At 35.3% G+C, this 13,636-nt stretch overlaps 2 protein-coding genes across 2 annotated transcripts; both read right to left on the bottom strand.

Annotated features, from left to right (window-relative positions):
- Positions 1–3,587: 3,587 nt before the first annotated feature.
- LOC145592322 (uncharacterized) lies at positions 3,588–6,721 on the bottom strand. The gene is made up of 5 exons (XM_081648765.1): positions 6,664–6,721; positions 5,295–5,637; positions 4,553–4,821; positions 4,200–4,396; positions 3,588–4,113 (listed from the first exon to the last, which is right to left on the bottom strand). The coding sequence occupies exons 1-5, from the start codon at positions 6,719–6,721 to the stop codon at positions 3,673–3,675; spliced, it is 1,308 nt and encodes a 435-aa protein (XP_081504891.1). The 3' UTR covers positions 3,588–3,672.
- A 1,176-nt stretch (positions 6,722–7,897) lies between these two features.
- On the bottom strand, positions 7,898–13,487 carry LOC145592524 (uncharacterized). The gene is made up of 6 exons (XM_081649017.1): positions 13,185–13,487; positions 12,448–12,790; positions 11,402–11,673; positions 11,008–11,204; positions 9,590–10,064; positions 7,898–8,367 (listed from the first exon to the last, which is right to left on the bottom strand). Exons 1-5 carry the CDS (start codon positions 13,375–13,377, stop codon positions 9,630–9,632), a joined length of 1,440 nt encoding a protein of 479 aa, XP_081505143.1. The 5' UTR covers positions 13,378–13,487; the 3' UTR covers positions 7,898–8,367; positions 9,590–9,629.
- Between the last annotated feature and the right edge of the window lie 149 nt (positions 13,488–13,636).

The following is a 13,636-nucleotide window of genomic DNA, read 5'->3' as shown; positions in this document are numbered from 1 at the left end:
CAAAATTATTGCAGAACAGACGTATCTCAACTGCCAATTTAATTCATCATGAGCATTAGGTGATATATTTACTGAGAATCCGAATTCTTGTTTTTGATGATGTAAGCTGTCTTTATTTTTTAATTTTAGCTTCTTTACTTGTTGGATCCAAGTTTGATATGAATGGCTTTGTGGTTCATATAGTTGAACAAGTTGTTTTCACTTCATGTTTGCACGCAATATGTGCCATCAGGGTAGGCAGGCGGAATCGTGCTGTATTGTAGTTCTTCCTGGTTGTTCCCAAACCTAAACCAGATAAATTATTATTCTACATTATAGTCGAGCCTTTTGGTCAAGCTTAATTTGTTTTTTTGACTTCCATACCTTTTTTTTTTTTTTTTTTTTTGATTGTTGCAGGATATATCCTCTAAAATCATGTCACTTACCCAAAGTGGTGCTAGTGTTATCTTCATTAATTCTGCTATTGGATCTATATCGAGTGCGACAATTCGTCCAGTAGTGTTGCCTGGTGACTCATCAACATATGAGGTTTGTTGCCACATTTATATGCGTTACATGCATCATTTAGAGGTGAATATGTAATGGGTGTGTATGTTAAGTAACTAATTTCTAAATTGCCTTTTAACCATTATTATTGAGAAGGGTTGAACTGTTGAAGCTGCTTTTTAGATTTAATAAGATAGTTACTTTTGCACATTGACAAAATTTGGATGATTTGAACATCACATGTTCATTATACATAAGGTGCTTGCTTTAAGGTTCAAGGGTATTAATTTATGGATATGTTACCTATAATGCAATTTTTAGGTTTACACTACAGTCTATAATGATTCAAAGCGTAATATACTCTGAAAATATTGTTTTTTTTTTTTTTTTTTTTTTTTTTTTTTTTTTTTTTTTTTTTTTTTTTTTTAATATCAATAATTCAATACCCCCTTATTGATTAGATTACATTGTACTCGTATGGTAAACTAAGACAAAACATGCATGGTTTCATCTTACAATTTAATTGGCTACTTATGTATTAATTCTGATAATCCTGCATTCCATAAGGATAAGTGATCTCCATCCTTGTATAATTGCACAGTTCAGGCAACAATGTTTTACAACTGTGGTGTGCTTTTTCTAATTTCACTGTCTGGTTTATAATTTACCATGTCATGAGTAGGCAGAAGATGAAGACTGTGCTACTTTAACGATTCTTACTAAAATCTTCTTCTTGGCTTTCTGTTCTGTTATATTTCTCCTGCTCTCTACTGCAGGGACGTTTCGAAATTGTGTCACTCTCAGGTTCATTCAGGCTTTCAGATGGCAGTGGTCCACGTAGTTGGAGCGGCGGTTTAACTGTTTCTTTAAAAGATCCTGATGGCCATATTTTAGGAGGTGGTGTTGCCGGTCTCTTAACTGCTGCGTCTCCAGTACAGGTTTGACATATGTCCATCTCTCACTCTCTCTCATAGGCCAATTTTATATTTTTCTACCGAGTTTTGCAGTTGTTATAAATCATGGACTGATTAATTTTTGTTAAAGAAATGCTAAAGTCTAAATGCTCTTAGACGGGTGGATATTATGTTTTGATTATGTAGTTGATGACTGGGCAGATATCGAGTGTTCTATTAGAGTCCAGGGCAATGTCAATATATAATCATATGATAAACACTGATTTCAGCCTGCAACTTAAAAATTAGTTTCCAATGCGGCAGATCTTTGTTGTTTAAAATGCTTATTGAGCTAATGTTCTCCTCAAGTGTGTTGTCTTCTTATCCCTAGTTAATCTTGCTGTCTTTCTACTTGTTTCTTGTTATTATAATCGAGGACAGCAAAGCTAGTAGTTTATTCTTCGGTAGCTAAGTGAACATATTCAGGTCTTAGGTTGCTCAAGTTGGGTGTGTTGTTATTGATTATTTTGGCATTAATGGTTTTGAACATAGGATCTTTCTTAGTACTCGTGAACATTCATGGCTCCTTAAAAATTGTTTGCTACTTTTGGAATTTGTGAATGGAGAGTATTTAATACCTTAGACCTTACATGAGTCAATATAAGAAAATATTAGCTTCTCATTATTTTAACTTGATCTATATGCACCCAGGCACAATATATAGGGTAAGTTTTTTTAAAAAAATCTAATAAATCCCCGAATTTAGCAAAATTCATACTAAAATGCTCCCCATGTAGTTACATCTTGCATGAAACACCAAAATGCCCTCTTTGTGATAGAGAATTTTTCAAAACATTTGTGAATGAAATTTATTTATCACTCCTCCAATGGATACAGTTACATTGACCAGTTTAGGCTTTCATCATGTGTATCTATGTTTTTATGTATAATTGTATACCATTTAAAATAACTGGCTGCATTGATTTTGTAGTTATTTTCAGGAAATATAGCTAAACTACCTTTGCCATCTTTCATAATTTATTTCTTACTTCTCCTGCTTAGTGTATCATTGGGATTCTTATAATTATATCATCAAGAGTGAAATGTTCAAGTTCAATTTTAACTTGCTAAGAAAGAGACCTATGTTTTTTGTACAAAAAATAAACTACAATAATAGATGTTGCTTATTATATTAAGACGGAGGTAGTATAATGCTCTATGCCCTTCCAGTAGAAGTACCTGCATTGTAGGTTATTAGAATGTTATTCTAGTTCTTTGAATGCCCGTGTTATGGTTTCGAAGTATGTAAAAGATGGAAAGTCATACATTAAACCAAGTAGTGCATACTCTAAAAGAGTTTCTGATATGTATGGCAGGTTGCTGTATTCTGCAATATGGGAAATACAGAATCTGTTGTTACTCCTGCAAGACCTCTTGCTGTGGCTGGACCAGCAGGACCCAGAAGCCCACCATCACATGGGATTTTGAGTGAATCTCCAGGCGTGGCAGGAATCCCATTTAACCAAACTGCTGGAGCTTCTGATAGCACTCCGGATCCACTCACCATATCCGGCAGTCCATGAGGAAGTGGCATCTTTGCTACATGCTTTGGCATGGTGTAAAACTATCATATTGATCAGGCCACCACAATCTTGGTCCTGATTTGTATTCAATGCCTTTGTTTAGTTTAAGTACTCTCTTGATTGTCATGCTTGACTGACAGGAGAGTGAGTAGTTACTAGTTATAGATGATACAGCCCATAGGTTTAAGATCTACTAGTCTAGGTCGAAGTGTAGCTCATGCTCTCAGGAGAGGGTATTAGATTGGGATTCAGGTCACAATTCTTTGATCTGATGTTTATTTAAACAATATTAATTATTTATTGCAGTTTGATTCTTCGTCATAATGATAGTGAGCAATTCTCCTGCTACTTCACTTTGACGAGACTCATTATAATCTTTATATACTTGGATATTAATAATAATAATGCTTAAATCAGAGTGTGATCCTGTAATTTATGTTTCCCTTGTCTATCTAGCTCTGTCTCATTTTTCCATCCTACTTTTGATAATGCTGATCCACTTATGCTTTACAAATTTCAATCCAAAGCCGAAAACAGTAACTCAGTAAGCCTATGAAAATCAAGGGAAACAGAAAATATGTTAGCAACCTTGTCAGTAATCCTAAAATATGATTAGTTTCTCTGAATCTGTTTTCGACTGTAGGAAAAAGTAATCTGTATATAAGTGCAACAAATTTAAAGTAAAACAATCTTAACAAAGAGGTCACACCCTAGCTTATAGGTCCTGCCCTAGCCAACAGAAGACGCAATGAGAATGTTGCAAGAACCAGTGTCTGCCAAAACCAGCCTCTTGCATTTGCAGGGTCAACCTTTTTCGCTAGGAACCATGCAAAGATGGCCTCAGATATATGTGCAGTTGCCACAATGCACGATACTATCCGGATTTTCCTCATTGATCTGAAGATGAGAAGAGCAATGGCTCTGAGAAGCATCACAGGACCGATATCTGGTAAGAAGTTGACTATAAAAAGACCAGACAACCCAAACACACAAAAAAGCCATGCATATAACTTGGGACTATCTATATTCCGCCTCTTTCTTTCTCTCCAATACGAAATCATGGTCTCCATGCCTTCCTGTGGACTCACAATGGGAAAATATCCCAACTCCTCCTCAGCTTTTCGCAATGAGAAGTAATGTGTCACACCAATCTGTCACATCATTTAATTTGCATATTAGCAATTGTGATGTACCTTTGCAAATATGCTGCAGAAATGGAAGGATAAGGGATTAATACCTGGTACACTTCAGCAGGAAGGATTAGTGGCTGAGGAAGCCATGAGATGCTGAGCAATGGATATAGAATGGTATACAAAACCTGACATATCTTTCCGAACACAAGAGCAGAAGGTACAGTCAATGATGCCTTTGGCACGCCATACTCCAGGCTTTCTAACAGAGGTCGAATGAACTCAAAAGTATTAGATGGGGACCCTGTTAGTGGAAAATCATATAAATTTATTTAGACATAAATTATGCAGATAAACTAGGAGAGAACTGACTCTATAGCAGAACATCCTCTCTGACAGAGTCAATTAAAGAGGACACCTGAAATGTAATATAATTACTAGCAAAAAAAGTACACAGTACCATCTGAGATGACATAAGACTGTCCAGCCGCGATAGGGTGCCTCTCTCTCCCAGAAACCTCGTCTAAAAGCCCAATACTTGCCAACAGAAGACCACATACAAGATTATCTACATAGACCCAGTCTGTTTTCACACTTGCATTTCCAATTTTAAATAGTAGCATACCTAATTTTGCACAATTCACTATCCTCGGGAAAATGTTGTCTTCACTTGGGCCATAGATAGAAGCAGGGCGAACTGCACAGGAGTAAAAATTTCCGCCATTGTCCCTGGTTATCAATGTAAAGGCATTAGATGTGAGGTATAAAAATTTTACACATGCCTGTACAAACTTGTAAACTGCTTAACCCAAAGCAAAGATTTGACATAAGTTCCTATGTATGAGGGTGAATACTGAATACTTTGAAATCACCATGTAGGCAAGTACTTGCCCTCTCTGAAATTAGAGGTCATATTATCCCAACATCTCATATTTATTATATGGTTAGGTTTTAAAAAATACCTTTTATATTAGTTTGTTGTGCTTTTCTATCATTAACGGCCGATCATAAATCATTACTATACTTGAAATTGTGATACTTTTTTGGACATCCTAAAAAGTGTAAATCTAATCATTTCAAGACAGGAGTATTCACGGTAGAGGCAGCAGAATGCAGTTAACTGTACAAGCTCGCAAATCCTTGCATTATAGATGCATGCTGTGCCTTATAAGTAAAGTCAGGATAGGAGATTCTGTGATCACCTGAATGGACGGCCATTGTACTTGAGGACTAGCTGTTCGGCAATAGCTTTACTACGACTATATGGATCGCAGTAGTCATCTAGAGGCAGATAAGGCAGGTTTTCATCTCCATTCACTATCTCCTTTCCTCCAAACACAACATTGTAAGTACTCAGATAGACAAGCCTCTTGATCCCTAATTTCAGACAGACATCTAGTATAATTCGAGTACCATCAATATTAACCTTATTAATTTGAGCAGTCCGAAGCAATTCTTTGCCTGACATGCCATAAGAAGCAATATGAAAGACACAATCTGCCCCTTGTAGAGCCTTTTCGACATCCTTTTTGCACGTAATGTCCCCTGTAGAAACACTAAGCAATCACTAATCCAAGCTCCTTATCAAATATCACCAAGCCCTATTAGACTACTAAATGAATTAGAGACAAACAGGTGCATTGCTGATCTAAATTAACTGATACATAGACGTTGTACATATAAATCATACCAGCAACTTATTATAAGCAAGTACACTACTCTGTAGTCTGTAGTCTGTAGTCTGTACATAGATATTAGTAATAAGATGCTGGTTATATGCATGTGTTATATAGTATATGATTTGAATTGATCACGAGTATACAGCAGTTGTATACTTGTATATCAAGAAACTCATATTTTTGATGATTTAACATTGGCTACCTACTGATTTGATGATTTTATTAGATTGTTGTATATCAAATGCCATCATTAATATTAAAAAAATTTACTATACATAAAAAATCTGTGTGCATGCACGCGTGTATAATATTAAAATTTGTATCTCAAGAAACTCATATTTTTGATGGTCAACCTCTGATACCAACTAATTTGATGATTTTATTAGATTCTTATATATCAAATGCCATCATTAATATTAAAAAAATTTACTATACATCAAAAATCTGTGTGTGCACGCGCGTGTATAATATTAAAATTTGTTTAAAAGTAACCCACGAAGAATGACCAAAGTTTGACTTTTAAATGGCATAGAAGAATTATAGTACAGTATTATGAAACAGTGCGAGTAACAAAATTAAACATACAAAGAAGGTCACGAACTTTCCTAATTAAAAAAGTCAAAAGGATGCAACTATTACTGAAATAAGTTTAGAGTTTATATGTATATCCTCTATTCAAATTACTAATGCTCATCAATATATATTAAAATTATAACATCACACTGAATACAATAATTGAGAGAGATCGAGTTCATACCAAGAATAGAAACAACACCTGCTTGAGAGAGTAGAGAAGACCATGGTGAAGATATACAAACGTCAAGGGATCGAACCTCAAAAGCGCCTTTTCAAACTAGCTTTAAGCAAAGAGGTGCACCCAAGAACCCCAAACCTCCAGTCACTACTATTGTCTTCCCTTCTATTCCTTCATTTCCCTCCTTCTTCATCATTTTCTCTCTTTTTTTTAATGGAGCTTAAACTTCATTACAATTTTAGCATCAAGTCTTCAAGAAAACAGATAGCTTCAAGTTTATAGTTTATACTAGTAGTTTATACAGCTTAACATTTTTAATTCTTATGCTAAACATACTAGCCAGTTGGCAATGACACATCCTTGCACGTGTTTTCTCTTGATTGGGCATCGCGCTTTTGTCATAATTTTGTTTATAAAGAATAAGTTATCAAGATGAAGCTAGCTGGTTCAACGTACAGCTAATCACACGCAACTTATTTAATTAATGTAACACATACTTGATGCATGTAACAAAAAAATAACACATGATCACAACTATAATTTGATACTAGGTCTTAATTACAAATGCGAATTTAATCCTTCTATTTTCTCTGCCCCGTTAAGATTAATGTTCGTTCTAGTATGTTGCATTTAATATATACTTGTAGTTCGTATATAAAATCAGCGACAGAAACTTAATCTGGAGTTGACAAGAACCAACCTGAAATTTCGGATGTTAATTTTTACTTCATATCTAATGTACAATAGATGAAAATCACTGAACAGTAAAGTAAAGATCGAAAACCAACAGACAACTCAATAGGTCACATATAATGCATAGCACAAGCAAGCTAAGCAGCATGCAAACCTGAGTAGTGTGATACTCGAATGTCAAAATACTAACAGTCATTTAACAGACTTGGAGCAAAAAATTTATGTATATCCAGGACTATCTTCATGAATTACAATATATCCATGTTTGTCATTCAGCAAGTAAACCACGGCGTGCAGTCCCTAACTGAAACTGTCAAAAACCAAGCATGACAGAGCACAAGTGGCTGGAAAACAGCAAGCTATGCAAACTGTTAAGCCTAGAAATGCACTCCAGAAAGCTAAGACTTAAGACATAATATTGGAATCCAATCTAGCAGAAATGATCCTTGGTATTATGTATTTTGCATATACCATATGATTTTTATACTTTGATATGACCTGAAACCATCATGAACATCTAATATGAACACTTCGTAAGAGTATTGAGCATAACTCAATATTGAACAACCAATCAAAAAGAAGCAAGTACATGTTTTGTTCTAGCTTTCAAGGACAATTAAAATACTTGGCAAGTAATAAAACACATACAGTACATCATATTAGGTTCAAAACATGAATATGAAGCTGAACTGGCTGAACAGATTCTGAAAGTGGTCAAGACTCAAGTGTCTAGTTCGAAATTCCATTATCTTACTAATTAATGTACATTACAATTACTTTAACAGTTGAAAGAAGCTAGCTAAAGAATAAAAGACATTAAAATTAAGGTATTACATTAAAAAAAAAAAAACTGAAACCTGAGAATTGCAAAGAAACACAAGGATGATATCATTGTTAATGATCCAGATTATGCACATCTTAGTAGGGATGCAGAATAGACACTTGACATCAATGCACAAGGCTTTGATATGGGTTTTATTAGATGACGACATTGGAAGCACCTGAGCGTACTCCTGACCATCATTCTTAACAACCACCTCTTGCTTCTCAAGTTCTCATCACATTACCACTCTTCATGTTGATGTTCTTTCTCTTACACAACAGAATAATAGACCTCTTCTCTTCTCAATTCAATGTTTGATGAGGCACCTTTTATAAGTAAAATTGAACAAAATGAGAGATGTCTTCTAATAATAATAGGCCTTCTCTTTAAGACCAAGTTTCTGAAAGTACAGTAGGTTGATTTTGTTTAATTTAAGTCATGAATGAATATCTTCAAATAATTCACCTCATAAAATAATAAAAAATTAAAAATACACCATGTATCTTTTTCTTTTTCTAAGACATCACTTCCTCTACAACCCCCCCCCCCCCCCTTTTTTTTTAAATGGTAAGGAGAAAGACCTTGACCGAACCTCAACCCTCACGGTTTTTTTGGTCCAGTATTTGCGGGTCAGACACTTTGAAAGTGAGTGGGGAAGGGTAAGGGATCCCTACCCTCAAAGTGCCTCTAGAGGGGATTGAACCCCCAACATCAAGGTTAGAAAGTACTATCGTTACCACTAGTTCAAGCTAAAGCTTGGTAACTTTTGATAAACTATTGGTTCATTGATAAAAGATACTGTATCAATAAACATCAGGATATATATTGAGACCATAACTGAAATTGAGACCATAACTGAAATTTGTATTTCTAATTCTAATATAGAAATTTTATAGGAGAAACAATGATAATAAACAAACACAAACTAACAGAAACAAGCAAAGATCTCAACAGGTAATTTTAATTCCTAGGGCTAACTAGTTCAGTTGTACGCTACATTTTGAGGATCTTCTCAACTTTCTTTCCCTTAATTTGAAAAGGAAAAAATGTCGAAAATAAGTCAAATTTTACGCAGATAGCCCATAATAAGTCAAACTTTTGATTAGCTAAGAATAAGTTGACTTTTGGTACCAGTAACTTTAAATGCGCATTTTGACTTTTAACCTGCTATGAAAGAGGTAGCAGGTCCCCATCCCGCCATAAGACCATAAGTCACCCCAGCCAAACTAACCACCAGCACAACACCAGACCCTCACTGCCCTTCCCTACTTATGCGCACAAAGGTTGAGAAGGTTGGATTAATCAAAAGTTCTACTTATTTTGAGCAAATCGCATAAAGGTTGGATTAATTTTGACAAACTTTCCATTTGAAAATTTTCTCTTATTTGCCTTAAGAAAATAGACCAACAAAAGTACAAAAAGACAACTGAAACACAAGCAACATCCTGCAAGTGTAGTTGATTACTTGGATATCAGGATACGTATATCCCACTAAATCATTAAACAAAAAGGAAAAATAAATAAATAAAAACAAACAAACAAACAAACCTCAATCATGCTTTGACAACATGAGCATAACCTGGCTTAGCTAGTTTCGAGCCCTTTTCAACAATAAACGCAATGAGAAGAAACCGAGAGCAAAAGTCTGCAAACACCAGCCACTTGCATTAGCAGGGTCTACTTTTTTTGCAAGGTTCCAAGCGTATAAGCTCTCTACAGCATGTGCGCCTACAGCTAAAAAGGTAATTATCCGGATAACATGCATTGATCGGTAAAAGAAGAGAGCCAGAGCTTTAATGGGTGACAGAGGACCAAAATCTGGAAAGAGAGCAACACCAATCAGAGCAGACATTCCAAGCACGCTGAATATCCACGCGTATATTGTAGGTCCATCCAGGCTTCTCCTCTTCCTATCTATCCAGTATGAAATTGTTGTCGCCATGCCTTCCTTTGGGCTCACCATTGGAAAGTAACCCAACTCCTGCTTAGCTTTTAGCGATGAGAAATAATGTGTAACACCAACCTGTCACGGGACATGAATATGCAAATCTATTATGATAGTGCACACTTAGTTTTAATGGATCAAAAATGATAAGGCGACAGATATGATTTGTAACTTCACACAACTACACAAGGATATTGACACAAAAAAATGGTCAATAGGAGACAAATTTGATCTTTTTTGTCAGCATCCTTTTCTCTGCTTGACAAATGCTTGTTACTTATTGTAGCAAAGGAGGGAAAATATTGAGAAAACGCTTTATACTCACTTATATAGTGTTTCTACAGTATCAATACAGCATACTGTGAGGTTTTTTAGATTGATGAAACATTGTCTTACAACATAGGACATCCTCTTTAATTCTATTCAGATGATGATAGCACCATTCAATTAGCTATTAAAAATTGAGGTATAAATTTCTCGAATCATAATGCCGCATATATAATTCTAACATTTATATTAAGTAGTACTTTCACATTATTTTTCCTAATAATTTAAAACAAAAAAGTATATAAAATTAACTTATAGTCTTATTATAGTCAGGGTTTGATCTTGAAATATAAAATCAACAGTTAGAAAGAGTTACACAAAGTATTAAGTTTAGGTAAAAAACTCATAGGCGGCATTAGGAGGGAACGAGTTTGTTCCTTTATAGCTTCAGTCATGAGGTGAAGTATTCTGTTTTTCAATCAACCCTATTGTTCTGGTGGAGATAGTATATTAATGTTTTTTCCAGCATGCAGATGAGCTTAAGATTCTCCTTTTACACAGTATTATGCAGTCATGCAGTGAAAGGCCTATAAATCAACACCGAACACAGGAATATTAATGTTTTATTAATTTGTTTCAAACTCCAACAGCTTATTAGCACTTAAAGGTCTAAGGTCTCAGGTTAAGAAATACATGATTTGGTATTTGTATCTCCAAGGAAAAGAAAGGAACACTATAAGAATAGAATAAAGACCTTGTATACTTCAGCAGGAAGAATCAATGGCTGTGGAATCCATGATTTGTTAAGCCATGGGTATAGAATGGTATAGAAAAACCAAAATATATTTCCAAGCACAAGAGCCGAGGATAAAGTTAATGAGGTCTTTGGTAGATCATAATCCAGGCTCCTCAAGAGAGGACGGATGAACTCAAAAGTATTGACTGGAGACCCTGCAGAAAAAAAGTTATAATATTATAACTCTATATCAACCAAGCAAAATATAATCAGTGCTCAGATATAGTATGATTGGCAAGACAACCCAGGTTACATTGTAGCTGATTTAAGAGCAGAAACTTTATCAAGTGACCCAGAGGTGTTCTACAAAGATGATAGCTAAATTATCAGCTAGACAAATTATACATATTACCATCAGAGATGAAGTATGACTGTCCAGCTGCTACTGGGCATCCCTCTCTCCCAGGAATATCATCTAAAAGCCCCATACTTGCCAATAGAAGAGCCAATACAAGATTATCCACATAGACCCAGTCTGATTTAACACATGGATCACCAACTTTAAATAACAGAATACCTAACTTTGCATTATTCACTATCCTTGGGAAGTGTCTGTCTTCACCAGGTCCATAGATAGCAGCAGGACGAATAGCACAGGTGTAAAGATGTTCACCATTTTTCTCCCTGAATGACAAAGAAGGATAAATTGTGAAGCATAATTGCATTCAACTCTATTGCCACAAACTTGTCAATTCCTAGCATCAACAAAACATCTACATAATTCCCAGCTAGAGAAAGAGATCACTCTCAGAAAAACTATGACTAACCAATTCCTAATTTACTCATTTTCACTTCAGGGCAAGCAATTCCTTATAAATAGTTATAATTTAGATGTTTATACTACTTGCTTCCTCCATAAAAGAACTAAATTTTTCCTCTCTTTTGTGCCAGAATTTCTTTGAAATCCATTCCAGGAACGGAAAGTCAAAATATACAATCAAGGAACCCTTCAACTTCACCTTCCGAACTTTTGTTTACTTTTTATCTGATATATAGATATATATATAATATATATATAAAGTAATAGTCTGGTCAATTGCTATCTTTGCATCAAGGGTTATACTCATTGCACATAGTAGGAGTAGGTGTAACAGTGTAAGGCTAAAAGTCACTTTGCAATTGCAAAGTTAATAATGCAAACGTCTAGCCAAGGTTGTCAGAGGTGTTGGGGTCAAGGTAAATCATTATGAATATACCAATGATTAAGAGGCAAAAAACATAGACTGAACATCAATAACTTGAGGAATAATAGGCAAATTTAGCAAGCCTTTATTGAATCATAGAAACCACCTTATCACTTCACAGGAAAAAGCTGCTAAAACTTGGTGACATAATAGTCAAGATTATTTAGTGCCTAATAATTTGCATCTTTGTACAAGCAGGGTACAAGTTTCTCACCTGAAAGGGCGGCCATTGTACTTCAGGACCAGCTGTTCAGCAATTGATTTACTGCGCCCATAAGGATCAACATGGTCATCTAGTGGAAGATAAGGCAGAGTTTCATTGCCGTTAATGATCTCTTTTCCCCCAAAAACAACATTGCAGGTACTCACATATACAAGCCTCTTGATCCCAAGATCCATGCATGTATCCAGTATGAGACAGGTCCCATTTATATTAACCTCGTCAATACGACCAAATTGAAGCATTTCTTTTCCTGACATGCCATAGGAAGCAACATGGAAAACACAATCTGCCCCTTTTAGAGCCTTCTTGACATCATTTTGACACGTAATGTCCCCTACGGTTCAAATAAAAATCAATTTTGCAAGGATAGTGTGAAATTCCAGGAGTCATTCTAATCTCTCAACAGAGGTTTGGGAAAAATGACAGATGATAATGAGCTTATGTCCCATTACACCTGGATTTCCTAATTTCGATATTTCTAATGGAAATGCTTATTAAGTGCAACGTATTATCCAAATTAGAAAAGTTGATAAAATAGAGCCTACTTTCTCAAATTCATATTATCAATTAATTTGTCCATCCAAAAATATCAACACAACAATAAATGAAAGCTTCAAATACAATTACAATAAATAACTAATAAGTTAATAATCTCTAATATAATAGAAGATGAAATTAAAGAAGAGGAGTAGAATACCAAAACCCTAATTGATGTTAGAGTAGAATACCAGTGATGGAGACAAAGTTAGGGTGAAGAGACAATTGAGAAAACCAGGGAGAATTTGAGCGGATGTCGAGAGATCGAACATGGCGAGCACCTCGTCGGAGAAGTTCGAGACAGAGAGCTGCGCCGACGAACCCTAAACCGCCGGTGACGACCATGGTCTTCCCTTCGATTCCTTCATTCTCGCTCAAATGCATTTCTCTCTCCTCAATTATCTCTAGTCTGTACTACTTAGTTACTACTCCGTACTGTTTTATGTTTAAGTTTAAGTTATGATATGAATGATCCCTCCTATTTTCTCAGAATTTTATGGATATCTGTTTCATTTCGAGTTAATTACTCATTAATCTAGACCTGTAATCCATTTAACCCATTCTAACATTCATTAATCAGATCACCGCCCCCACTTTCAAGATTGTATCAACTTTGGAATACAACACAGCCTATCAATCGGTG

This window comes from Chenopodium album, chromosome 18 (genome assembly GCF_948465745.1).
Source record: "Chenopodium album chromosome 18, dcCheAlbu1.1, whole genome shotgun sequence".
Lineage (NCBI taxonomy): Eukaryota > Viridiplantae > Streptophyta > Magnoliopsida > Caryophyllales > Amaranthaceae > Chenopodium > Chenopodium album.
This window is presented reverse-complemented; position numbering and strand designations above follow the sequence as displayed.

Excerpts from the sequence above, each read along its gene's own strand:
- LOC145592322 (XM_081648765.1), bottom strand. The coding sequence starts at position 6,721 with ATGATGAAGAAGGAGGGAAATGAAGGAATAGAAGGGAAGACAATAGTA. Across the intron at positions 5,638-6,663 it reads GACAATAGTAGTGACTGGAG|GGGACATTACGTGCAAAAAG; the intron begins GTTTGGGGTTCT and ends GTGTTTCTACAG. Across the intron at positions 4,822-5,294 it reads TACAATGGCCGTCCATTCAG|GGACAATGGCGGAAATTTTT; the intron begins GTGATCACAGAA and ends ATTGATAACCAG.
- LOC145592524 (XM_081649017.1), bottom strand. The coding sequence starts at position 13,377 with ATGCATTTGAGCGAGAATGAAGGAATCGAAGGGAAGACCATGGTCGTC. Across the intron at positions 12,791-13,184 it reads TAACTTTGTCTCCATCACTG|GGGACATTACGTGTCAAAAT; the intron begins GTATTCTACTCT and ends TTTGAACCGTAG. Across the intron at positions 11,205-11,401 it reads GTCATACTTCATCTCTGATG|GGTCTCCAGTCAATACTTTT; the intron begins GTAATATGTATA and ends TTTTTTCTGCAG.